At 42.5% G+C, this 14673-nt stretch overlaps 1 protein-coding gene across 8 annotated transcripts in view; it reads left to right on the forward strand.

Annotated features, from left to right (window-relative positions):
- The first annotated feature begins 1011 nt into the window (after positions 1-1011).
- LOC112267350 (rho guanine nucleotide exchange factor 12) overlaps positions 1012-14673 on the forward strand; it is a 69409-nt gene continuing 55747 nt past the window's right edge. For 5 of the 8 annotated variants that reach the window (XM_042297078.1, XM_042297081.1, XM_042297079.1 and 2 more), the window contains exons 1-2: positions 1012-2344; positions 2596-2738. In XM_042297078.1, the coding sequence (XP_042153012.1) occupies positions 2707-2738 (32 nt within the window). In that variant the 5' untranslated portion in view covers positions 1012-2344; positions 2596-2706. The remainder of the gene's footprint in view (positions 2345-2595; positions 2739-14673) is intronic. The other 3 variants (XM_042297084.1, XM_042297085.1, XM_042297086.1) reach the window with 1 other exon arrangement.

The following is a 14673-nucleotide window of genomic DNA, read 5'->3' on the forward strand; positions in this document are numbered from 1 at the left end:
CTCAGGGAACTACTACTTTGCCACTTGTTAGAATTTACTTTAAATTAGTTATGTTAATTGTATTACAACATATTTAAAGGGATACTAGCCTACATTGCTTTCAAAAAAAGTAGCGTAGCCTTGTCCCGTACAGTAGGGTAGACTTATTGCGCTATAGCCACAGAGTGCTCTGTGCGTGAAGTATTCAAATTGTCCACATGGTGGCATTTGTAAATCAACAATCCTCCAAAATACTGTACTAGAGTGGTAAACCAAAAATGTTACGTTTGAACACGTTTTGCTGCCAAATGCCATAACATTTTACAGTGTTAAATGGTTATGATGTATTATTGTTACAGCAGGAAATGATTGTACTTTTATTTACTGGTCATTTTAATGGAATAGTTCACCCACAAATTAAAGTTTGTCCGAAGTTGTCTGACCCCAAAAGGTGAGTCCTGATTAGTGCACGTCCTAAGCCATCTGCTGTGTAGATCCAATAATACAGTATACCTGAATCCCAAAAGAATGGGAGCAGTATAAGGGATGTAATTTTTTTCGGTGCCTTGTTTCCATTCATTTGGGTTGAAGGCATACAACAGTCGACATGAACTCCTCTTGACATTATACCACTTTCTGAGACTTGAAAACATCTGACAAGCTTCGATTTTGGAGTGTCAGATGTTTTCAAGTTTTAGAAGTGGTATAACACAGGAATAAATAAGTAGACACAATGAGGGGAATATAATATGGTGTTGTAGAATATCAATGTGATAATCATTAGGCCAATAATAACAATGATAATGTTCACAATAAATTTGGCCTACATAATATACATTTGTAACCCCAAGGACATCCAATCAGACACCATAATGAACAAGGCAAAAGAGGAATATTATTATTTTTAATTAAAAGTCTGGCCAAGTTTTTATTTTTATCCCATCTGCCAAGGACATCCAATCAGACACCACAATTAATAAGACGAATGTTTTATTATTTTTTATGAAAGTCTGGAAATTATATGTTTTTATTTTTCTCCCGGCGGAAGTAGACAGACGCAAATTGGGAGCTGTTGGTCAGGGCGTAGTTATCCTGAAATTTTGGAAAATTGTAGAAAGTCATTTATTTTCTCCTCAATAACATATCTGGAAACACGTTCTAATAATCACATTCTTCTAAAGTGATAACCGACTCGGTGGTTTTTGTTTTGTGAATGAGAGAATTCGTTTGCTAGCTAGCTCTAACCTTGTTAGCATAGCGTATACATCCAACGGAATTCTGCAGAGAAACAACTTCAAATTGTCTAAATTCTGGAAACATGGAGTCATTGAAAAATGCGCTCCGTTAAGTTTTGTGGATGTTTGCAACCCCAAATGAGATTTACAAGAAACGATTCCTTAGCTCGTATGGACTTCATATTCGATGGGGCACCTTTTACATTTGTTGGACAGCGTGTTTTTGTGATTTCGTGTTTTTGGGAATGACATCCAGGATTGTCGGAGCACACGAAACAAAGTTTTGTAGCTAGTGAAAGAGAGTTGAGAATCTGTTTTCGTTGCTAGATATAGCTGTATAGTAGTTGGCCACCGTTGTTAGCCGAGACTCTGCAGCAATTGACTGTAGCTGCTAATGCATTCAGTCGGCTGAATTACAACGATTTACTTTGTTTCGTTGCTAACTATCAATCTTAACACTTTTAAGGAAAACGTCGGACACGTTTCGAGTCGACTGGGGGAAAAGGCGTCCCGTTTCCACTCCCTGGAGCTAACTAACCGCTAGCTAACGTTGTAATCTGGCTAGCTTCAGTTCAAGCTAACTGAACACATTTAGACGGGCACATTGGCTAGCAAGCTAAATAGCGTAATAGCTAGGGGGTAAATACGAATGCTATAGCTAGCTAATCAAGCTAAGAATATTACCTAGTTCATGTTGATTCAATAATTACTAACTAGTTAGCTAATTCACAACACGGGTTTCAACTCAGACTTGTCAGTTTTTTAGAAATTCTCCTGGTCACGAGGGGCTGCTCGTCCGCGGATAAAGGCAAACCTGGAGTCTGGGAACACCAAATGGGACTGACTCGATTTTCAACATCTTTCAACAACAAAAAAAGGCAGTCGGACTATTATTACACCAGGCCAGGTTAACTGGTTGTATTTCCTATAGGGTTTTACATCTGACAAAAGTGTGATGCGAACCATTTCGATTGACGTCAAAGGATTCGTACATGGAGATAGATGCAGACCGAGTGAAAGTGGAGGCTGTATCAATATTTTCCAACGGAACACATTGTCAATAGGAACATCCCTGACCACGGTGTCTTCTGCGAAAAGGTGGAGAGCTGTAAGACGAGGAGTGATTAGAGGTACTCATTTATCTCAAGGGTTACAGCAGCGAAAGTTTCATTATTGTCAGTGGCTTGTCTGAATACGTAGCATTCCACTGCGAAGGATTTGCAAAACTATTCATTTGATGTTTTGAATTCATTATTAGGACATACCCATACGTTATTTTTCACTGGGAGTCTATCGCCGACAATTTTAAGGTGTTTTCATAACATTGTTATTTGGGGATTCAGCTCTCAATGTTTTATTTTTTTATGTCATCTTTTTCAAGCATCTCCTCAACACAGACGGATGTTAGGGAAGGACTTCAAAGAGACTCTTATCATACTTTGGAAAATGATAATTGGATATAAATCAAAGCAAATCTAGAAACGGAAGCCCAATGAGCGACACACAGTCCAGTATCACTGATAGGTAAGTACGACCTTTTCCAGGCATTTAGTAAACACTCCACTTCACAATGTCATTGAAGACATCATGCCTTTTGGCTCCTGTACTTATGCACCTTTTTGCTTTATCGGATAGTGTAGGCGACATGTGCTTTATCGGATAGTGTAGGCGACATGTGGTCCTTTTGTAGCCCAGTTGGTAGAGAGCATGGTTCTTGTAACGCTAGGGTTGTGGGTTCGATTCCCGGGACCACCCGAACTTAAAGTATATGCACGTGTGACTGTAAGTTGCTTTGTCTGCTAAAATTGCAAGTTCTCAAGTCTTGTAAAAGCCTGCAAGGATTGGTATGCCCACTGATAATTTTCCACCGGCTGCATGCAAGTGACAATTCTTCTCATGTTAAGTCAATTGTTCGTTTCTGAAGTAAAAGCCTTTAGTTGACTATCTCCCATATGGTATAGCCTAAGCTGTATATAAGTAATGTGTATTATTACTGAATGTTACTTAATATGTACTCCAAAAACCCATTTCAAAGTGATAAACCAGTAGGCGGGGCATTATTTTTTCATTGAGGTGTGTTCTTAAGTAGCACAATAGCCTCCCATATATTTTCTCAACCCAGTGCTGTGCTGAACTCTCCACTTTGTCGCACCACAGAAATTGGTACTGGCAAAAGACCTCTGACCATTTACCATGATTTTTACACCAACAACCACATAATATACAAAAAGTTCTTGAGCTGGTTGTTGCACCATCAAAGACTGAAAATGGAATTTGAGCTGTGAATCAACCACGATCATGTCAATAGCGTGTGTAGATCTAGAGAGGCCTGACAACCAAATGAAGAAATGGTGCAATTTTGTCCTCTGCATCTGAAGTCCACTTTCCTGCAAGGAAGGAAATCAACAGACCAGAAACCCAGCAAGTAGGCTAGCCTGTACTGGATCTGTTTCATTCATCTTATCCAAAATAGAGAAATTACGTTTCCAACATGAGTACTCTCATGGGGTGTTTGAACGAATAGGATGCTACTTGGTCAAACTAGGCCTATAGCCTAATACAACCAATGCAATGCAACTAAATAGGTGTTTAATGGCAGGTGTTATCGATCAGTGACATTGCCGTTGTGGTGCAGCACTCCTCTCTCTGTGAGCTGCATTTTGTTTATGGTTTGCCTTGTCTAAAGACAAAAATACACTACAAGATTTTTGCGCACTCTGCAGGCTCTAACCGCCGGAGAACCTCTCACATTTAACGATTCAGTCAAGCCAAATGGTAGTGACCTAGTAAACGGTATAGTATATACCTGGCGGCACCTCCATGGCATTATGATTAGACAATTGGGCCAGAATCAGGCTATGTTTGCGCATGTGTAGGCCTAGTAAGGAAATCATCATAGCAACTGAGGCATTTCAATGTACATACAAGGAACGCATCATCTGTGCACGTGGATTACTGATGTTCAGTTTGAGAGAGAGAGCGTGGAGATGACAACTACCGGAGGTAAACTTTGAAAGCTTGCTACTGCTATTATTGATTTGAATGAACACTGTTTCATTGATAAATATCTTAATCATAGGCAGAGTTGTTGACCTCACAATAAGCCAGATTTTGAGTTATTTACATAACTTTACATTTACATACATTACATTGACGTGGCAGCCGGGGCATAATCAATCAGAGATGGACAGTGCATGGGTGCTGAAAGTAGGCTTCATTTTAATTTGACTTTACTATCAACGAGGGCTTTGTGTTAACCTGTTTCTTAATAAGAAGTAAGAGGTAGGGCAGTGGCGGTCATGACATTGGGTCAGTCTGTTATTGTCATGCAAAATACTGCCAGTCTCACAGTAATTGACCGTAATTAACATAATCACATCTCCAGGCCGCTGATGCGTGCCTTTGGAACACCTACATTTAAATTTTAAAAAGTCTAATGAATCAATTTAATAAACACCATCACAATACATCCATGATTTCTTTTAGTCAGGTCTAAAGAAACATTATGATATAAAGAAAATCTATTTTGAGAAAAGCAGAATATGAGTAACTTGGCTTACTGTATGTTATCTGGCTATGTGCCATGCCATAGGCTGTAGGCTTGTTCATTTAGCAGTCAAGATTTGCTTATAAATCCCTTGCCATTATTTGATATGATTTTATACGAAGAATATACTATAAAATGAGAGGGAGTGCACACATGGAGTGGCTATATTGAGTGTAAAATTGTTCCTTTGAAACTGGTCCTATACGCTAGATTTAGTTATTTTTTAAACTTAGTTGTAAGTGATAAACCTTTTTAGAATGTCTTAGAAATCAAATCATACAGTATATGGGCTGCGTGATGAGACTATAGGCAATTGATGAGTTGCGAAAGTCACAAAAAAAGCTTGCGCTTTATTCTTTGCCTCAGGCTGTACACGTTGTTTTCTCATCAAGTGATCATATTTTCATCCATCAGACTTTTCAATTTAATCTTGTCTTTACTAATATGTAAAATTAGTTATGAATTTACAATGGCCCATTATGAATGGACAGGGAAAAAATACTTGTCAGAGGCCGCTTTCCCGCCTGTTTGTTTTTCAATCATGCCAGGTAGGCTACTCACTCCACTTATTTCACTCCATGCATCAACCACTGTGTGAGGAGCATGCACCCTTCACTATTACTAGGCTATTCAAAATCGAATACAAATTCACTGTAATTTTTAATAATTAAATAATTGTAGGTTAACTCTGTAAGCAGGCCTGCTTACAATCATTAAACCAACAGCATCGCCTAGGTCTATACATTCTCTCCCAGACTCATGAATAGAAAGTTTGGAGCGTAGCATATTGTAACCAGTCCATTTGAATGCATAATAATACAGTCCACACTCAAAGGCGATTACTAGAATTTGTCATTTTGGAGTTATAGGCTAGATCAATTATGTACCAGACATCTTAAGTCAGTTTTTGAAAGAAAAAAATCTGCCGTGCGCAATGTGTGTATTGTGTATATACAATGATTATTTTTAAAATATATTTTTTTTTTTCAGGGTTGGCCTCATATTTAGGTTTATGCATAAGCTCTAATATGCATATGGTTGTTTTTTGAATGAATCATCACCTTAGAAAGCGCTGTCCATTTCGTTGTTAGGCTTTGAAACAACATCCACAACGACTGTTTTCCACTCAATTTCAACCTGTTGAACCAATTTATTCAAATTGATCAATCACAGTGAGTTTTAAAAGCATGCTACAGTTTTTAATATGATTGTTTAATATGATTTTCAATTGCATTTGCATTGATGTCGGAGTGGTTAGAGGAACAATAGAGCCTTGAGTACCAGGCCATTAGGACCTGATGGTTGTTAGTGAGTTGGTTATTACCAATGCATGTCCTGAGTGCATCAGAGGAAATCAGCGTAACGCACGTGGAATTTTACTTCGGCCGTGACTGCTGGTGTGGTGGTAATACTGTCTCTTCAACAGCCCTAGGTAGGTCTACTTGTTTGACAGACAAAATTATAGGCTATTATTAGTAGATTTTGTTGGCCAATTCCTTCATTCACCGCACACTCCTTAAATATCTGTCAGTGAAGGGCTCAAATTGAGGGGGTATGTGAGGGTATGCCATACACTTGGTGCCATTGTTGTGATGAACTTGTGAGGTAATTGATGAGAACCTTTTTTTATAGTTCTGATTGGCTAATGGTGGGATATGCTTTGCATTTGCTATGAGCACTGCTCATACTTGGCGATAATGGCTTATTTTGAGGCCGAATATATATATATATATCAAAATGTTTGCAAATTATCGTGACAACGTAAGTGCCCATTGGAGCCATCAACCGCAAACCGGGTATGTGCTTTACGGGCTGCGGCATTACATGTTACTCTGGGTTTGCTCCGATTTCCTATCATTTGGAGAAATGCGCCGGGAGCTGATCAGGAGCCCGTAGATCGGGTTAAAATGTGTAGTGTCTGCCGGCTTTAGTTGTATGCATTGCACAGCTTGGGACTGTGTTGTCAGTGTGTGCAGTTAGCTCTTTGTCATAGAGTTTTGCTGATCTCCACGTTTTTTTCCCCACACCCCTGAGGCCCTCCCGGGAAGTGGTGACATTGCTGATAAACAATGCCTGTCAGTGGGACCCAGGCCTGGAATTTTGTGATTTTAGGGGAAAGGCCATTTGGCCTTCAAGAGCTGCCCAGTCTGCCAGGGCACCAAGGCCATCTGCCAGGGCACCAAAGCCATTAACCAAAATTGACCATTTTAAATTGATTTGAAAGACACTTGGTATTCTGTTAAAAAAATGTAAGTATATGTAAATAATTTGCCTACATGTCAAAGTGTAGGTGAAGCCTATGCGTATTGGCTACAGCCTCTAATGTCCACACCGATGCTGACATTAGTGAGGCACCAGCAAATCTAGCCAAACTTTAGACTTTTAATAACCTACACACTATATATACAAAGGTATGTGGACACCCCTTCAAATTAGTAGATTTGGCTATTTCAGCCACACCCGTTGCTGACAGGTTTATGAAATCGAGTACATGGCTGTGCAAACTCCACAGACAAACACTGGCAGTAGAATGGCCCTGCTGAAGAGCTCAGTGACTTTCAGCATGGCACCGTCATAAGATGCCACCTTTCCATCAAGTGCTGTTATTGTGAAGTGGAAACATCTAGGAGCAACAACTGCTCAGTCTCGAAGTGGTAGGCCACACAAGCTCACAGAATGGGACCACCGAGTGCTGAAGCGCATGACGTGTAAAAATTGTCTGCCCTCGGTTGCAACCCTCACGACAAGTTCCAAACTGCCTCTGGAAGCAACGTCAGCAAGATAACTATTCGTCTGGAACTTCACCAAGCGTAATGATGTCGGCTGGAGTGGTGTAAAGCTTGGAGTGATGAATCACACGTTACCATCTGACAGTCTGACAGATTCATTTGGGTTTGGAGGACGCCAGGAGAATGCTACCTGCCAGAATACGTAGTGCCAACTGTAAAGTTTGGTGGAGGAGGAATAACGATCTGGGGCTGTTTTTCATGGTTCGGGCTAGGACCCTTAGTACCTGTGACGAGAAATCTTAACGCTACTGCATACAATGACAATCTAGATTCTGTGCTTCAAACTTTGTGGCAACAGTTTTGTCCCTTTCCTGTTTCAGCATGACAATTCCCCCGTGCACAAAGCGAGGTCCATACAGAAATGGTTTGTCGAGATCGTTGTGGAAGAACTTGACTGGCCTGCACAGAGCCCTGACCTCAACCCCATCCAACACCTTTAGGAAGAATTGAAATGCCGACTGCGAGCTAGGCCTAATCGCCCAACATCAGTGCCCGACTTTACTAATGCCCTTGTGGCTGAATGGAAGCAAGTCCCTGCATCAATGTTCCAACATCTAGTGGAAAGCCTTCCCAGAAGAGTGGAGACTGTTTATAGCAGCAAAGGGGGACCACACCCCCTTGGGCCTTATTGCTTAATTAACACAGGTCTCATAAATAATCTTTCAAGCACAAGCCCACGTACTAGTGACTAGCCAACTAATCCTTTTCCAGTTTAGCCAACTTGGGTCTATTTGCTAGCTAATACGGCAGAACGTATAGCTGCACATATCTATGAGAGAGCCATGTGAGTGAGAGGTGTTTCGGAGCACAGCTGTTGGCAGCTGGGATAAGGGAATTCTAATTGATTATATTCAACGTAAGGGCACAACGGCCACTTTGACTGCAAGCCACACAAGGGGACATCAACGACCATTGCCGGAACTGGTGGGACCACACTCCCTCCTGGCCCTCTCCGATAGGTCTGCTTGTCTTGCTTGTCTGGCAGTGGAAGGGAGGCTGGGGTGGTCTGTTGTTCTACCTGGCTGTTGAAGGCCTAGGACACACGATATGAGTCCCTGTGAGTTGGTGTCTGAGTAATGTGTGCTCTGTCAGGTTTATTTTTGAACGGTGTAAGCCTACAAAATGACAACAAAACATGAATGTGTTCATTGCTCCCTTTGAAAACAATTAATAATTTTTTTTTTTTTTTTTTAGGGTTTTCTGAGTTACACGAGTTAGGCCTAGTGCTCATGTTCCGAAATATTTGTTTTGTGAATGGCCAATGTGCAGCCGTTGCCTGCCATTAGGCTTTTCTGCAGCCTGTGGTGCTCTCCACTGATTGGTCCATATTCATGCAGAGTAAGCTCTTTTCAGCGGTTGTGAACTGAGCATGCAGGGGTCAAAGTAAAAAGGGAGTTCTCGTGATGTGCAGTGAAGACTCCAGCAAAATGTCAATATTAAATCATGTTTTTCACTAGTTCTACTACTTCAGCTGGAAATTGCCAAGAACCTCATGATACAATATCACAATTCTTAGATGCTGGTACGATGTGTATTGCATTTCGATACTGCGATTTTTGTTTTTCAAAACATTTTGCAGAGAGACAATGGAGACATGTTTTGATCAGTCATGGAAATGAAGGTGCTGGAAACATGTTGGCTAACTATTTTAAAAGGCGGTGGAGAACAAGTCAAAGTATCGATATATCGTCCAAAATATTAACACAATATAACTATCGAACCCCCCCAATATCACTACTATTAGCACACGCTTGCACATTACAGGCCAGAACATCTGAAGCAAAAAACCTTGTTGCTTGATTTCGTGTAAATCAAGGTTTGCTCCTAGCTACAGTGCATTTTGACATTTTGTTACATTACAGCCTTATTATTAAATAGTTTTTTCCCTCATCAACCTACACACACTACCACGTAATGACAAAGCAAAAACAGGTTTTTAGACAATTTTGCACATGTATACAACAAAAAAAAACATCACATTTTTCGTAAGTATTCAGACCCTTTACTCAGTACTTTGTTGAAGCACCTTTGGCAGTGATTACAGCCTCGAGTCTTCTTGGGATTGACGCTAGAAGTTTAGCACACCTATATTTGGGAATCCCATTTAATCCCATTCTTCTCTGCAGATGGGGAGCGTCGCTGCACAGCTATTTTCAGGTCTCTCCAGAGATGTTCGGTCGTGTTCAAGTCCGGGCTCATGCTAGGCCACTCAAGGACATTTAGAGACTTGTCCCGAAGCCAAGCCTGCATTGTCTTGGCTGTGTGCTTAGGGTTGTTGTCCTGTCGGCAGGTGAGCCTTCGCCTCAGTCTGAAGCCCTGAGTGCTCTGGAGCAGGTTTTCATCAAGAATCTCTCCGTACTTTGCTCCGTTCATCGATCCTGACTAGTCTCCCGCTGAAAAACATCCCCACAGCATGATGCTGCCACCACCATGCTTCACTGTAGAGATGGTGCCAGGTTTCCTCCAGACGTGACGCTTTGCATTCAGGCCAAAGAGTTCGATCTTGTTTTCATCAGACTAGAGGATCTTGTTTCTCATGGTCTGATAGTCCTTTAGGTGCTTTTTGGCAAACTCCAAGTGGGCTGTCATGTGTGTTTTACTGAGGAGTGGCTTTTGTCTGGCCACTACAACAAAGGCCTGATTTGGTGGAGTGCTGCAGAGATGCTTGTCCTTCTGGAACATTCTCCCATCTCCACAGAGGAACTAGACCTCTGTCAGAATGACCATCGGGTTCTTGGTCACCTCCCTGATCAAAGCCTTTCTCCCCCGATTGCTCAGTTTGGCCGGGCGGCCAGCTCTAGGAAGAGTCTTGGTGTTTCCAAACTTCTTCCATTTAAGAATGATGGAGGCCACTGTGTTCTTGGGGACCTTCAATGCTGAAGAAATGTTTTGGTACCCTTCCCCAGGTCTTTGCCACAACCCAGTTTTGTCTCAGCGCTCTACGAACAATTCCTTCAACCTAATGGCTTGGTTTTTGGTCTGACATGCACTGTCAACTTTGGGACCTTTATATAGACAGGTGTGTGCCTTTCCAAATCATGTCCAATCAATTGAATTTACCACAGGTGGATTCCAAGTTGTATAAACATCTCAAGGATGATCAATGGAAACTGGATGCACCTGAACTCAATTTCTGGTCTCATAGCAAAGGGTCTGAATACTTATGTAAATAAGGTATTTCTATTTTTACTTGAAAAAATGTCTAAACCTGTTTACCTTGTCATTATGGGGTATTGTGTGTAGATTGAGGAATAGTTTTTATTTAATTAGGGTCTACAGTCAATCACGGACTACAGGAAGAAATCCAGCCCAGTCACGGACCAGGATGTCTTGCTCCCAGGCAGACTAAATAACTTTTTTGCCCGCTTTGAGGACAATACAGTGCCACTGACACGGCCTGCAATGAAAACATGCGGTCTCTCCTTCACTGCAGCCGAGGTGAGTAAGACATTTAAACGTGTTAACCCTCGCAAGGCTGCAGGCCCAGACGGCATCCCCAGCCGCGCCCTCAGAGCATGCGCAGACCAGCTGGCCGGTGTGTTTACGGACATATTCAATCAATCCCTATACCAGTCTGCTGTTCCCACATGCTTCAAGAGGGCCACCATTGTTCCTGTTCCCAAGAAAGCTAAGGTAACTGAGCTAAACAACTACCGCCCGTAGCACTCACATCCGTCATCATGAAGTGCTTTGAGAGACTAGTCAAGGACCATATCACCTCCACCCTACCTGACACCCTAGACCCACTCCAATTTACTTACCGCCCAAATAGGTCCACAGACGATGCAATCTCAACCACACTGCACACTGCCCTAACCCATCTGGACAAGAGGAATACCTATGTGAGAATGCTGTTCATCGACTACAGCTCGGCATTCAACACCATAGTACCCTCCAAGCTTGTCATCAAGCTCGAGACCCTGGGTCTCGACCCCGCCCTGTGCAACTGGGTACTGGACTTCCTGACGGGCCGCCCCCAGGTGGTGAGGGTAGGCAACATCTCCTCCCCGCTGATCCTCAACACTGGGGCCCCACAAGGGTGCGTTCTGAGCCCTCTCCTGTACTCCCTGTTCACCCACGACTGTGTGGCCACGCACGCCTCCAACTCAATCATCAAGTTTGCGGACGACACAACAGTGGTAGGCTTGATTACCAACAACGATGAGACGGCCTACAGGGAGGAGGTGAGGGCCCTCGGAGTGTGGTGTCAGGAAAATAACCTCACACTCAACGTCAACAAAACTAAGGAGATGATTGTGGACTTCAGGAAACAGCAGAGGGAACACCCCCCTATCCACATCAATGGAACAGTAGTGGAGAGGGTAGCAAGTTTTAAGTTCCTCGGCATACACATCACAGACAAACTGAATTGGTCCACTCACACAGACAGCATCGTGAAGAAGGCGCAGCAGCGCCTCTTCAACCTCAGGAGGCTGAAGAAATTCGGCTTGTCACCAAAAGCACTCACAAACTTCTACAGATGCACAATCGAGAGCATCCTGGCGGGCTGTATCGCCGCCTGGTACGGCAACTGCTCCGCCCTCAACCGTAAGGCTCTCCAGAGGGTAGTGAAGTCTGCACAACGCATCACCGGGGGCAAACTACCTGCCCTCCAGGACACCTACACCACCCGATGTTACAGGAAGGCCATAAAGATCATCAAGGACATCAACCACCCGAGCCACTGCCTGTTCACCCCGCTGTCATCCAGAAGGCGAGGTCAGTACAGGTGCATCAAAGCTGGGACCGAGAGACTGAAAAACAGCTTCTATCTCAAGGCCATCAGACTGTTAAACAGCCACCACTAACATTGAGTGGCTACTGCCAACACACTGACACTGACTCAACTCCAGCCACTTTAATAATGGGAAATGATGTAAATATATTACTAGCCACTTTAAACAATGCTACCTTATATAATGTTACTTACCCTACATTATTCATCTCATATGCATACGTATATACTGTACTCTTATCATCGACTGTATCCTTATGTAATACATGTATCACTAGCCACTTTAACTATGCCACTTTGTTTACATACTCATCTCATATGTATATACTGTACTCGATACCATCTACTGTATCTTGACTATGCTGCTCTGTACCATCGCTCATTCATATATCCTTATGTACATATTCTTTATCCCCTTACACTGTGTATAAGACAGTAGTTTTGGAATTGTTAGTTAGATTACTTGTTGGATTATTACTGCATTGTCGGAACTAGAAGCACAAGCATTTCGCTACACTCGCATTAACATCTGCTAACCATGTGTATGTGACAAATAAAATTTGATTTGGAATTTTAGAATTAGGCTGTAACATAACAAAATGTAGTCTGAATACCTTCCGAATGCACTGTATGCAGTGCATTAGCAAGGTAGCCTAGATATTGTGGCTGGATACCCTTAGTATCCCTGGAATAGGCGCTGAATCAGATGGAATTACTGGACAGACTCTCTGGTGTGTGCCGTCTCACCATCATGGGCCTTTCATTCTCCTGATGGATTGTTATGTCGATGGCCAGTGACACAACATGGCCGTCACAGAGGTCCCACCTGTTCACTCTCAACTCCTACATTGTTCTTTTACTCCGTTGTTTCCTAATCCTCTTCCTCTGTCATGGTTCTCAGGGTGCCTAAAAACCTCATAATGAATCTGTTTCTTGAGTTGAATTAAATCATAATTCAGCCTATTTTATTAAGTCATAATAATCCAGTCTGCTCTCTCACTGCCCTTCCCTAACGTTGGGTTGGGCACCTGATTTCCTGTGGGTTTAATTGCCTTGGAGGGTCATTGTAGATCAACTTAGTCTCTCACTGGGGTGTAAATGGAGGGCGTTCCTCACACCTTGCTGTCACTTTGGCAGGCACACACCAGCTCTCCTACCACTGCAAACTCAGTCCCCAGCAGCTCTAGAGGGATGAAATACATGACAAAAGATTACTGTAATGTTGAGGAATTAAATAAATGCAATCTATGTTCAAGCACTGAGCAAATTTCAGGTCTGCTGAGCGCTAACTTGAATATTGTCAAAATTCTGTGCAATTTCTGGTGTGCGTTTACTGTGAACACTAAGGCTGTACCTGCCTTCAGTTACAGTTTTAAGTGGGCAAGTAGACTACTGTGGCTATTTGATCATAATTTAGGCCTAACAGAGTGGCCTACCATAATAAAAACAATGGAGAAAATTCATCCCGTAACATTTTAACATGGAAATAGCTGTTCTATTATTCAGCCAACAGTAGCAGCCAATGTGTGGCGTTCAGTGTAGACCTACAGTGCCTTCGGAAAGTATTCAGATCCCTGGACTTTTTCCACGTTGTTAGGTTACAGCCTTATTCTAAAGTTTATTAAATATTTTTTTCCCTCATCTACAAACATTACCCCATAATGACAAAGCAAAAAAGAAAACACTGAAATATCAATTTTACATAAGTATTCAGACCCTCCACTCGGTACTTTGTTGAAACACATTTGGCAGCTATTAAAGCCATGAGTCTTCTTGGGTAATTCGCTACAAGCTTGTCACACCTGAATTTGGGGAGTTTCACCAATTATTCTCTGCAGATCCTCTCAAGCTTTGTCAGGTTGGATGGGGAGCGTTGCTGCACAACTATTTTCAGGTCTCTCCAGAGCCACTCCTGCGTTGTCTTGGCTGTGTGCTTAGTGTCGTTGTCCTGTTGGAAGGTGAACGGTTGCTACAGTCTGAGGTCCTGAGCGCTCTGGAGCAGGTTTTCATCAAGGATCTCTCTGTACTTTGCTCTGTTCATCTTTCCCTTGATCCTGAATTGTCTTCCAGTTCCTGCAGCTGAATAACATCCCCACGACATGATGCTGCCATCACCATGCTTCAACGTAGGGATGGTGCCAGGTTTCCTCCAGATGTGGCACTTGGCATTCAGGCCAAAGAGTTCAATCTTGGTTACATCAGACTAGAGAGTCTTTAGGTGCCTTTTGGCAAACTCCAAGTGGGTGGTCATGTGCCTTTTACTGAGGTGTAGCTTCCATCTGGCCACTCTACCATAAAGGCCTGATTGGTGGAGTGCTGCAGAGATAGTTGTCCTTCTGGAAAGTTCTCGGGTCTCCATAGAGGAACTCTTGAACTCTGTCAGTGACC

Source organism: Oncorhynchus tshawytscha, linkage group LG14 (genome assembly GCF_018296145.1).
Source record: "Oncorhynchus tshawytscha isolate Ot180627B linkage group LG14, Otsh_v2.0, whole genome shotgun sequence".
NCBI lineage: Eukaryota > Metazoa > Chordata > Actinopteri > Salmoniformes > Salmonidae > Oncorhynchus > Oncorhynchus tshawytscha.